We start from the raw sequence: 13,246 nt of genomic DNA, 5'->3' as shown, positions 1-13,246 counted from the left end.
ACGGTGGTGCTTTCTTCACAATTTCCCCGAACCTCTTCCTCAGATGGTGCGCAAGTAGGGATAGGATGGGGTTGGGGGAAGGGAAGATTTAGGGGAGAGTGGGCATCCGGGTACTAAACAAGACGTCTGGTGCCGCGCGTGGGATGACTGTGGGTGGCAGGACTTGCGATAGAGTCTTCGTAAAGTGGAGATTTTGTGGGGTAATGTGGGAAGAAGTGCTGACTCTGCAACCCGCCAACGCGGTCGGTTTTATCTTTCAAGTGTTGGAGCCATTCTCAGCACCGATCACGTTCCCAGTATGCGTCGAGGTGCTTCTCCGCTTATGCAGGGTTTTCCCCTCCGCTTTGGGCTTTCGCTGGGACCATCTGCGCCAATAATGAGTAGGATGAGTCAGTTATCGCGCCTTTCCTTTCTTATGCAAAATGACAGCAGCGCGAAAAGGTGACGAACGAGCAGAAGGGTTGAAATGCGGGCCAGTTGGTGCATTGTAAATTGAAAATAACCAGTCACAAAAGACAAGAGAAGGAGTGTTCACGCCTTCTCTTTATTTTTTGTCCCTTCTCTTTTGTGACTGGTTATTTTCAATTTACAATGCGACGACCGAGGACGAGACAAGAAGGACCGCTGAACTTGCAACAATTTATATCGTGAAAGTTCTATGAATATATAGGTATATGCTATCCGATCCAAGGTAACCATTTACGCATGCGTAAATAGCCCAGCTCTCTGTCTGATAGGGCAATGGTAGCCGTGCTGACGCAGCTAAGTCCGTATGAGCCTTGGAGCTAAGGGCCCCTCCCATTTCAGGGAGCGCGAAGCTCTTTACAGGATGAAGTTAACCACCACCACCACTTCCTCCGCCTCTTACCTCTCCACATTTCCTTTGCCCTCCTGTTTCATCCTGGAGTGCTTGGCTCCAGTCGGGCTCGGCAGATCGTCAGTGGGCTTTGCAAGGGAAAGTGCTCTTCTTCACTGGGCCTTAGTGCTGGTCTGAAATAAAGTTGTAACGCCATAGCGTTAGAGGCTCTGTTCTCGAGAAACTTTGCTGTCGGCGTTGTCGGTTTTTTGAGCGAAATATCAAGGGCATTTCTCTGGCAAGTGGTTCCCGGAGACCAACCTGGGAGGCAGGTAGGACACCTAGGTCGCGTGACCTTGCGATGTCATCACAACCTGCCCACCTGATGGTGGGAAAACTGCCCACCGTGGCAGGTGGTGATTGGTCACACGGGAAGAGCAACCTGCGCCACACAAGGCCCACTGCTGGGAGCACCTGCCATCGCAGGGCAGTGGCGAATCGCTTAACCACTGCACCACTGTACCAGGAGGGGTATGAGGACTCCCAGGGATCTACCAGTGTAGTGTTGAGAATGACCTTCTGCTTGTATCTGAATTAAACCATTACGGCATCACGTCACACGCTTAAGGCGGAGCTTAAGTGCCCCCTCCAATTTTTTCCTCCTCCTCCTACTCCTCCTCCCATTATCATGCTGGTGGCACGATACGTAGAATATGAGGTTTCTCTTTATACTTCAGGTGATTTTAATTGTCACGTAACTATAAACATGAAGCCGCATTTTTAGAATCCGCTGCGCCAGTTTTCTTCTCAAAGTAAACCCACTCTCTAGGTCTCCTCAAACAATGCAAATTTTTAGGTAATGAAAGGCACTGTAATTAAGTTTCCCAGTTAAGATGGACACCTAAACTGCATCTTGGGTGAAAGTACCAAGGAAGAAGTGGAAATAGAAGAGAGCGAAACACCGTAGTTTAGTGGAGCTCTTGGCTTTAATTTATACCACGTGGGGTTCTTTAAGATGCAGAGGCATCGCACACCACACGGGCGTCCTTCGTTCTGTGCGATGTCCGTGGACATTGAAGAATCAGAGATGGTCGGAATTTGTGGTTCTTCGCAAAAACGTCATTTAGCGCAGAAGGGAGCCGTTGCGCTGATACCTGCTTCTCCGAATGAAACGCAATTGCATTTGAAATGTGCCACAGGAGATGGATAAGTGAAAGCTGAGCGAATGCTCCGGTTTTTCGTGTCGAAATTTCATTGGTTCGCTTCCCACGCAATAATAATAATAATAATAATAATAATAATAATAATAATAATAATAATAATAATAATAATAATAATAATAATAATAATAATAATAATAATAATAATAATAATAATAATAATTGGTTTTTGGGGAAAGGAAATGGCGCAGTATCTGTCTCATATATCGTTGGACACCTGAACCGCGCCGCAAGGGAAGGAATAAAGAAGGGAGTGAAAGAAGAAAGGAAAAGAGAAGTGCCGTAGTGGAGGGCTCCGGAATAATTTCGACTACCTGAGAATGATGTTTAACGTGCACTGACATCGCACAGCACACGGGCGCCTTAGCGTTTTTCCTAAAAATTGCTGCGCGAATCAGGTTTTGGTTTGAACCGACCATTCTTCAGAGCGCCGGGTTTCTCTGTACGCAAGTAAGAGACTTCAGTTTCATTTGAGTGACAGAGAAGAATTTGCCTATTTTTTTTTTGTCCCATTTTAGCCTCGCTACAGTCTAGTGCCGGAGAAGCTGTAGATATTCGCAGCAGTAAATGTTTCGCTGTGGATAAACATTTCTGCACCTGCATTTTCGGCTTTTACATCTTTCGGAACCAGCGTCGCTGGAGATGAGATTGCCTCCCCGGAGAAGAATCTAATTACAGCGGTTGCAAAAGAATACCTCTCTCTCACTCATGTTGCGAAGACTGGCAGGGCCTCGAGAGCTGCTTGCCTCACGTAATATGAGATCAAGCTGGAAACATGCTCGAGATTGAAAACTCCGAGGCCTTCGAAGGAAGAGAGACATAAAAAACTTTCGCACGCGTTTATTTTTTATTTTTTTAGAACAATAGCGGTTGTGTACCGCGTTTGCTCGTTTTTAATGCGCTTAGAATCCGTGTCACCGTCCCTGCAAACACAGAGTAAAGTTGATGTCCGGTTTGTGATAGGAAAGTGCGTGTTCCCAGGTTTTTATAGTTACACAATGCTAACGCCGATATAACCACGCACTTTACTTCTACAGTGGTGGTTACAGAGTGGTTAATCCGGGGTGAGCAGCTTAGTTCGTCGTCGACGGGGTTTGTTTGGAGTAAGTGTCAGTACATTTAATTATACTTTGGAAATACGCAAAAATCTGGGCTCTCTGAGGCCTGCCCTTCCGATAGCAAACTGGGCATTTACAGTACAGGCATTAGAGGCACTTGGAAATAGTAATAAAAAAGACAAATTGTGTAAGAACGGGATGAGCAAGCACCTCTTCTGACGTATACACTAAATTTAAAGTGCTTATCATTTGTACTTTCTCTCGCAGGAGCGCAGTCTTGTATTAATTTGCCTGTGCTTATACCTACGTTTCCGAAAGATGTAGTGGGTTAAAATGTTTGAGACCAAAGTTCGTCCTGAATTTCAGTGCTTTTACGAGGGCCGAGTACATGCGACAGCAAAAGTTTATGCGGCCAGAGTGTGAAAATTTGTTTCGGTGCGGCTACATAATCTGATCGCCTGAATCCATTGAGGGGACATGCATGCTTCATCTGCCGGTATCAATGCAAAAAGACTTCGTCGCGAGGCGGCGCTGCAGTAAATTTGTTGCTGAGCACAGGCATCCCTTAAACCTTTGCTGCCGACTGTACGTAAGGTCATAAACATGTAAGGTTTGGGAGCGCTGAGCGTGGATTGAGGCTAGGTCTTCTTCGGATTAGCGATGAACCTCAGTTTCCTATCGTGGAATAGGGTTAACTGGGGAACGCTTGAAAGTCCTTAGGCTCCAGGCCTTTACGCTGCACTATCAAAATGATGTTGATATTGTGCAGTATGGACGCCCCAAGTCCAGTGTTGAAGGAAGTGAGGGGTGTTCGGTATTACGTGCTTGGCTGTAAGATTTTTAATTAAGCCACGTAATTGCAAGATGTATTAAATCAGGGGAAGGACTCTCCTTTTTGCAAAGTGCATACACTTGTCTTATCGACACGCAGTTTCCATCCTAGTTGGCGACTCACATTCGCAGCACCGGTGCCTTATTTTGCGCATGTTGTCGACTTTGCGAGCACTGTTTCTTGGCGATGTTCACATAATGTCCATGACATATTCATCGAATATACATGGGATTTTTATGACACGACCATGCGCTGCTCATCCTATGTCTCTGCACTGCCCAGAAAAGGAGTCCACAACTGAGCTGTCATCACGATCATTATCCGTCAGATGTCCATGAGATATCCATGGAATACTTATGCGAAGTCTGTGGGCCGCCCAGAAAAAGTCAGCAATTCAGATGTCATTGTGACGATCAATTACCATCCAGTATCCATGAGATATCCATGGAAAGTTTGTGCGATGATTCAACTGTCATTATCACGATCAATGTCCATCCGATGTCCACGAGATATCCATGAATTATTTATGCGATGTCCTTACCATGACTATGCGATGTTCATGCGATGTCTGTGTGCTGTCATTGGTACCACCAATGTCCATCCAGTGTCCGTGAGATATCCATGGAAAATTTATGCGATGACCATGCAATGCTCATGCGATGTCTATGCGATGTCCAGCCAAGGAGCTCGCGACGCAACTACCGTTATTTATCATGATCGCTGCTGGGCTCCGTTCGCAACTCCCCCAGCAATGTCCCAGCAGATGCACACCGCGATGTGCGTAAGTCCTGTATCTTGCAAGGGGACGCCTGGAACCCAGGATTGGCGAGCCACCGGTTCCGTCACTGCAAAACTCGCTCCGGTTAGCAACCGTCCTTATATATACCCTCGCACCGGGTGTGTACAGCGAGACACGCTACACACAACTTGAATCGCGGCGTGAGCTAGATGCCACCGCGTTCGAGCGATATATAGCGCTCATGCTCAGTTTCGAAAGAGGTCCTTCGCAGAGTCGCATGCCCGGGGGCGCCTTTCGCTTCTTTGTTTCACTTTCCTTTTTTTTTTGTTTTGCGCCCGCCGATGTAAATGCGGTGGAGTTCGCGAGCGAGCCAAAACCCCGGCGCAACACCACCCCCTCCCCCCGTCCTCCCGTCCGCCGCCGCCATACTCTCTCGAAAACTTTATGGCTGCAGTGCATGAACGCGGAGCTGGAAAAGAGTCTTGGGCGATTGCCTTCCCCATCGGCGGTGGCTGCGGAACGTTGCTTCGCAGATTTGATCAGCCGACGGATAAATAAACGTCGCTCCGCGGGCCGCTGTGCCGGCGCCCCGGCGCGAGAACGTGGGAGTGATGTTGTGCCACGGAGTGGACGTCTCCGCGTTTCTTGTGAACGCTCTTCAAAATGCGAGGAGTGCGCCACATTTATGGGAAACCTTATGCTGGCGCAGTAGGCAACGATAGTGCAGAATGAAGGAACTAAATAAGGTTACGAATCTTTCCTGACACTGATAATGGGAATTTGCTATCTGTTTATGCTGAGAGAGGGAAGTAGAAAAAGGGTAGGTTAAGCACAAGAGTGCTCCGAATGATTGGCTACCCTGCACCGGGGAAGAGGGAGAGGAGGTGTAGATGGGATATAGAGGACAGGAGTGATCGAATATACATATATGTCATGTATGTACACATAAGTATTGCTTTGAGGGCACATAATGAGGATGACTGGGGTCGGAAATATAGCCAGGCACAAGTGTTGACACGATACGCACACTTAATATTACAGTTCCACGCCTACGTGCACGGATGCATGCGGTTGAGGATAATAAACACCGCTTAACGAGACATTTATTTGTGCATGCACGTTTAATTCGTATCCCAGTATTTGTCAAGCCTTAAAAAAAGGCCGAACCTAAACAGAAATGTCGATCGGTAAATGCTTCACATTGGAATGCGTGTATTTATCGGTAATACTACTGTGGAAGCCGCTTTCACATCCATTTTTTAATTATGCATGCACATACATAAACGCGCACACGTACTTTCGCACGTGCACACTAAGAACGCGAATGCGTGTTGTGTCCATTATTAAAGTGCAAGCGAGTTCTTTGAGGTCAGCACTCAGGTGAAGGCATTTAACACCTGAAACTGGGTGGCCGCTTTGTTTGTGCAACAAATAGCGCGCACAAACTGGATTCTGGTTCCTGCTGTTCCCCTTGGCTGCGATTTCTTTCCTGCTTAAACTGATGATATCATGGGTGACGCAGGTGCGCAGTGAACCAGCGTGACCTTTTACCCTTCCCTTCGCCTTCTTGTGCGATCTCTACGTGCAGTCTCTAGATACAACGTCTAGCGTCTTTGCCACAAGCGCGAATTGAAAGCGATAGAGCTCGTGCCATGGCGCAAGACTTGAAAATTTGAAAAGCGGAAGCAGAAACGAAGGGAGATATCTCTACCACGTCCTCTTCCCTCAGTGTCGCCATGCTTTATGATAGTTACAATCGCTACGAATCACACTTGTTGGTGGTTCAGTCCTTGTGCAGTTCGAGCTCCATTGCTGTGACGTTCTTGATGCCGATGGTTCCCGTGTCAAGCGTTAGCCGTGCTTATCCCCACCCACCTCCACCCCTCCTCCAGGAAGGAGTCGCTTTTTATTTCGCTTTTGCCCATAGGTGAAGAACAATTAAATAGTAATAGCGGTACGATGAATCTCCTCACTTGTAGGGATGGCTAGAGTACATAGCCGTAGGCGGCACAGCATGTCCACTGCCCGGCTCCTAACATCCTAACATGTCGCCTCATGGGATAAATTCTCTTTGGTGAGCAGGTGAATGCAGGCATTTGGGGTTTGGTTTCGACTCAGTACGGCGGAATTATTTTCTCCGAAAAAAACAAAATACCTCCCACGCGCTAATCTCTCCCCCCCCCCCCCCATAAAAAAAAGGAAAATACTAGTTTACGGTGCTGCCTGTCCCTCTCCGGTGGCGTTTCGAGCACGTCCGCTCCAGTCTTCGCACGGTTAGGGCACCCGCTGGTGCTTGCCCCGCACGTGCTATCCGCCGCGAATGCCGCTGCCGGTGCCTAGGTGGCGCTCGCTTCCTTCGACTCGAGGCACCGTCGGCGGCGGAGGAGGAAAGGGCGACGCGGAGAGAGAGGAAGGGGAGAGAAGGGTGCGAGCCCCAGGTCCGAGCCCCGCCTCCCGGCGCCGCGGTGGGCTAGCCCCAGCGCGTGATCAGCTGGCGGCGGCCGCGAACTTTCCCGGTGTCTGTCGACGGCGGCGGAGGCGGCGGTCAGGCTGTCGGTCAGGCTCCCGGGCCGGTGCCCCCTCGCGCCCCGAAGACGACGACCGGGCCCGGCGGCTGCGTCCAGCGCGCCAAGGTGCGTGACGTCGCCGGTAGCCTCCGATGCGATCGCTGCTGCTCCAATCTCGGCCCCAAGAGCGCTCTCGTGACTTGTGTCCGTGGTTAGGCCGTCTGCTTAGCGACGTCCAGGCGTCGTGGTCGGGGAAAGTTGGCAGGAACGTCGGCGTTGGGAACAGGAACATCAGCGTCGGTAACATCGACATTCTTGAACATCGCTTTTTGGGAACATCGGTGTCGGGAACGTCTGTGGCGGGAACATCTGTGTCGGGAACATCGGCGTCGCGAACATCGGTGCCTGGAACGTCTGTACTGGGTGTATAGGTGCCAGGTACATCGGTGCAACAGCGCCCCATTTCTAGTCGCCGGGTGTCTCTTTCTGAGCGAGAAGATCCGAGAGTGCATCGGAGCTGGTGACGCGCATACATCGTGGTCTCGAGAGAAATTCGCAAGAACATCGACGCGTCAGCGATAAGCATTTGTCGTACTCTCTGGGGCGACGTGTTCGTTTCTGGGCGAAAGGCTTTGAAAGTGCATCTGAAGTCAAAAGCCTGACGACAAGTTTGTTGTTAGGGCGTTGAGTACGTTGAAAATACGACGATGTGCTGCGGTGTCGGCGCACAACACGTTGATTTTGGGCGGTATGCCCCCGGGACCAAGTTAAGTGGGTGACGGTTAGCACCCTCTCCGTGGCACACTCGTTGCGTGTCATCTCCGCCCCTGGCTTTGCTCGTCAAGGCAAGTGCGCTGGTCGGCTTGAGAAGATGTGACGGTGCCTGTAATTTTTCGCGTCCCATTTTCTATCAAACTGCGAGAGAGAAGACAGCGACCTTTTTTTGTCTAATGCCCTTGACAGAAGAAAAAAACAGACAAAGCAAAGCCTTCTACTCGGAGTAATAACAGTCGTCAGCGTTGTACGGGATCTGCTCTTGAGGTTCTCAACTTTGGAGTACTCGTTTTATCGCTCGTATAGCTAGCTGTCGCGTTACGAAATCCACCAGCGGTCACATAACGGCTGTTGAAATCCCGTTCATGAAGAGGAAACGAATGTTGAGGACTGTGCATACAGACACCCTGGTACACTTGAGGTTCGTTTGAGTCGTCGTACAGACCGGCTTATTCGCTGGCGCAGTGTTGTTGTGGGGGTCCCAGTGCGTAGTTAACGTCGTTTTTGGTTGTTTTATTGATACCCTTGCGGCTTTACTCGCGAAAGCTTGCAACGCGCGCTCGTTTGGATACCTGGAAGACGTCTGTCGTCGCTTGTGCAAAAAAAAAAAAAGGGGGGTCGAGTGTGTTGTAAGTGAACCACACCGCCACGTAAACCAAACACGTTGCTTTCGGCGGCGGGTTTTTTAGCCTATGTGAAGACGAGGTCTTTACCGCCGAATACCGTGGTCTTCGTGACTCGGCTCCGTATCGACTCCTTTCGAAGTCTGTGTAGTTTTAGTGTTGTACATGGTGATTGAGTGAAAGTTGTGGAAGGCAGCGTACAAGAAGGTCTGAGAGGAATTGGTGACGTCAGATTTTAGCGGGCATTTAATCACGGTTGAAAGCAGTTCACTATAGGTGGGAATGTTAATGTCGTGACGTCCTTAGTACCTCTGCTTGTCGCATAGTTGCAACGTTCTCTGCATGGGCTTCACAGTTTTCTCGGACGCAGGTTGTAGAACAAGTGCTTGCCGCGCAGATGGTGGCTCATGATCGGCAAAAGTGCTTCCTTCCGTTTCTGGCTCAGAATACACCGGTTTATGCGGCGATGAATGATCTTTTCCTGTGACTTGTTGATCCACTTTCGTGTCTGGGTAGCATTTTGATACACGACCTTACGGCGCAGAGGTCATTCAAAGGCTTGACTTCACGAGCCTGAGTCGATCTATTCAGTGAGGTTTTCTAACAAAAAGCGAGTGATGTACAGAGCGTTACCTTGGTTTAATTAAAGCAGCTTTGGCATCTGTCGTCAATTTTTAGCTAGACACTAGCTGAGCTTAAAACTTTTACCTGTGACTTTTTTTTTTCTTCTCAATAAGAGGCCGATGTTCAGTCCGTTCTTCAAAGACACGTTTAAGCCTCGGGTTGTGAGCGAAGTCTGAAAAAGTAAATTGGACGGCCGAATTTGATTTGGCACATCCCACCGCTTTCAGATCTATACCGCTTTTTTCTGTCATGTCTTAGTTCCAATACAGCCTGGCGGCTAGATATTTCGAAGTTGCTATATTTACCAGCTCTTCGGTGCGTTCTTTGTGCCGTCGATGACGTTCCTTCATATAGAGAATTGTGGTAATTACTCCTCCATACGAATCACTAAGCTATACGTGTTATCTAAACTTTTTCTTTAAAGAGACGTGCTTCTGTGAAGAGATCGTCAATAACGTCAGCTCTAAAGTGTCCGGCGTTCTCTGCGGAGCGAATCTTGGAAAATTCTAGCTACTGTGCATGCTGTCAGGAATTGGCCGTAGGTTGTGTTTCCAGTAAATCTGGAATTTGCTTCAACATTACTCAGCCGCCCGTGACCTGGGCAAAAGCTGGAACGGAGTATTTAAGTCTGAAAAAAAAAATCAAAAGGCGGTTCTAATTTCCATTTTGGCCTGTTTGATGTGGCTGCAGAAATTTCCTCTAATTTCATGCTCACTGTCTTCGAATCAACTCTGAATTCTCGGGGACGTCCAGTTTCTCGCGAATAAACTTGGATCCTTTTTTCTTCTTTTTACTGAAGGTAGTGTGTTCACTGAAGGTAGTGTGTTCAATGCTTATGAACAAACTCTTTAGGTTCACCCTGCGTCGTGGTGAACCATCAAAGTAAGACTGTAGCTGGCAGGCGCGGTTAAGATAAGTGTTCATTCGCGGGTAGTCATGTTTCACTAGTGCAAAGGCAGTGTGCTGACTTTTTCGTCAGTGAGTTGAGCGAACATTCCGGAACCGTCACGTTGGCTACTCTTAAACCTACGCTGGGGCAACCCTTAGCCTGTCTCACTATTCGTAATTATTGATCCACGGTTGCCTTAACAGTTGGTGTGTAGAAATTCGTGCTTGATCGATTGATTTGTTAAAAGCCGTGCAGTTTGGCAACAATCCTCCAATTTCGGGCTGTGTTTAGTTTGTTTATCCGATGTGGTGACTCTGTGGGTGTCTCTTGGGTAAACAGTGGTCGTAGATCGTTTGGCGGGCGCAGTTCTCCACAGAAGTGTGAGCAATTTTGCCCGTTCAAGTCAACGCTTCACCATTCCTTGATTGTCGTCGCTGCAGGAACTTCCTTGACCTCGTTCCTTGCGGACACAAATGAGGGGACAAAGTCTCGGAACACCGACCGTTTAGGAAGATAACTTCGCACCTTTGCCACTGGAGAAATCTCTGAGGGCTTTCATTTGCTCAGCGGGATCGCGTCAGGTGCAGGCGTGAACGGATAAGTTGTAGCGTCTAACTGATATACGCTGGAGCATTTACACGCGTCAGCAACCGAATGACGAAGGGCTTCTGAACCGAGTGCCAAGCTCCACCGCCCCATCCGCAACGTAGTTGAATGCGACTTAAACGTCGGAGCCCTCGTACAAGTTTCTGTGGAGACCGTCCTCGCACAAGTGTTCGGTACGGAGTAATCTTCACCAGTCCTGTCTTCGGCGTCGGTGGACAAGTCTACTCTGGAACTCTGGACCTTTTGTTGCCGTGCTGCCGATATAGGCATCAAAGCACAGTTTGAACGAAAGCAGTTCCACCCGCCACGAATACAAAAACAGAGAAGAAAGACAAAGGGACGACTGTTCCAACGCTTTGTGGGCGCATCACGGAAAAAGACCTGACAGCTGTCTTCGAAACCACATCGCGACTGTTTTGAGTTTGGTGCGCGGTTCCTCGGGATATATCGGCCGCATAGGCCTTCTTGGTTGGTTCCAGTGGGCGTTCCAAGCGCGGACCTCTCGGAGTACACCCCGGCAGGATATCTCAACTGGTCGCCATGTGGTCCGCACCGCCAGCTCCGCCGGAGCCGAAGTCCAGCACCTTGACCCTGGACAAGGCAGCCTTCTTACTCATCCGCTTGAAGCGGGCATTCCACAAGAAGAAGGCGAAAAGGTAACCGGCGCTTGCGACGCATTCCGTGAGAGGTTTTTGATTTGCTTGGCCGATATCACCGCGCTTACTGAGCTTGCGCACTCGTAACGAACAATTCTGGACAAAATAATTCTTGAAATAGTTTATGAGCGAAATTTTTTTCATATATTCTAAGATTTCACTATAACAATGAATATATATCCGCAGATCACCCGGCGGCAGGTTTGAATGCTTTTTTTTTTTACTATTAACATTTCCCATTGATTTTCTATGGCAGTCTTAACTGCTCTATGCGAGCGGTGGAGACACTATAAAAGAAAGATTTTGCTTCACATCGGAAGAAAAATGGACCATTACCTTCAATACTTCCATAACAGTACCTTACCATAACAGTACCTTACCAAGAATGTTGGACATGACAATCAGAATCCATGTATGTCCAACCTTCTTGGGCAATAATTTTGAATATCGGAAAATTGTGAGGTACTGTTATGGAAATGTTGAACGCAATAGCCCATTCTTTCGATGTGTAGCAAAATGTTTCTTTTTAAGTTTCTACGGTTAATAGCAAACGTTATTAGCAAAAAGGTGAAAGCCTGTACCATGGAGATCTGCGGATATATTGATTGTTATAGCGCAGTTTTACAGTATATGAAAAAATTGCGTCCGTAAACAATTTCCCGATCAAACATGCTTTTGTCCAGAATTGTTGGGTATGTTTCAGAAAGGACGCATCAGATGCAACTGCACGGGGTTGATGTGCCCAGTCTTCGGATAAAAAATTACGTATACGTGATTACCGCCTTAGATCTTTTAGATATGTTAGTGAGATGTTAATTTTAGGCGTGCCTTAAATGTGATGTCCACTGTAGAGAGAAAGCAGATAGATGAGACTGTTTAGATATGATAGTGAGAACGTCATTTTCAGAGAAGAAAAACTGTATTGTCTATAGCTGCTGCTGTAGATAATTGGAACAGCGTAAAATTTTAACTTTTAGACATATATTCCGCGGGATGTACGCGGAATGTACTGCAGTTGTCCTGTCTTAGGAGAAATTTTCGTCTCCTCGGCTCACCGCTGTAGTTAGGCTTGTTTGGCAACATCAAGGAAAGTGCCGATCCCGGTCGCCCTGTGGTTGGTAATGAAAGTCTGCGCCTGCCGCCGTTATTCTTAGCGCATTTTGTGCTGCGTGTTTTTAATGAACTTTGCTCTTTAAGAAATTTAATCAATTTATTTCTTAGATGCATTACTCTGCGGCACCGAAATCATCGGACGAGACGACGAGACCTCTCTCTCTCTCAATTGCTTTCGTCAATATATTGAATTTCACTCTGATTGTATTGATAATTTGGAATATGTGGGACATCGTTACTCGTCAAATCAATATCCAGTTGGAATCAATATTTATAACCGTAGCACTGATTCGGATTCTATTAAGAGCTGTATCTACCGGTAATCTTTGTGGCAGCGGAGATCTGCCTAATATTCGGCTCACGGTCATTTTCAACAGTTGTATGGTCACAGTCAAACGGTCCTATCAAGACAATAAAAGAAGTTAAAGATCGTGTTGAAGCTAACAAGACGAGAGTTTGAATTTGCGAACCTGGAGCTCTTCATAAACGGCCAATGGAACGCAGAAGCTTTCAGCGGTGGTGAACTGAAGTAATCTCTAGCTCGATTATATTAGTGCGCTTCAGGCACTGTTATTCACTTCACTGTTCGCCATAAAAGCAGATGTTATGCGGCGTGCATGTTTTCTTGTGTTCTACAGGCCGCGGGATGCTGTAGTGTATTGCCTGTGGGACTCAGGCTGAGAAACTGCTCGTTGCGTTTTGTGCTGTCGTTATGTTTACGCAAACGCTATGCTTGCGTAAACTAGAAACTCTAACGTTTACCCGAAACACAGTTGCATTGTTCGCCATGAACAGTTTCTCTTATAGTG

At 47.8% G+C, this 13,246-nt stretch overlaps 1 protein-coding gene across 3 annotated transcripts in view; it reads left to right on the top strand.

Moving 5' to 3' along the window:
* The window catches only part of wake (ankyrin repeat and fibronectin type III domain containing protein wide awake), a 423,547-nt gene that overhangs the window by 22,675 nt on the left and 387,626 nt on the right, over positions 1–13,246 (top strand). The window contains exon 1 of one of the 3 annotated variants that reach the window (XM_077633881.1): positions 11,091–11,324. The exons of the other annotated variants lie outside the window; for them this stretch is intronic. Coding sequence (XP_077490007.1) covers positions 11,209–11,324 — 116 coding nt within the window. The 5' untranslated portion in view covers positions 11,091–11,208. Of the gene's footprint in view, positions 1–11,090; positions 11,325–13,246 lie in introns of those variants that run through there. 3 annotated transcript variants of the gene reach the window in all.

This window comes from Amblyomma americanum, chromosome 8, assembly GCF_052857255.1.
Source record: "Amblyomma americanum isolate KBUSLIRL-KWMA chromosome 8, ASM5285725v1, whole genome shotgun sequence".
NCBI lineage: Eukaryota > Metazoa > Arthropoda > Arachnida > Ixodida > Ixodidae > Amblyomma > Amblyomma americanum.
Note: the sequence above shows the minus strand (reverse complement) of the source record. Positions and strands in the feature narration are given on the sequence as shown.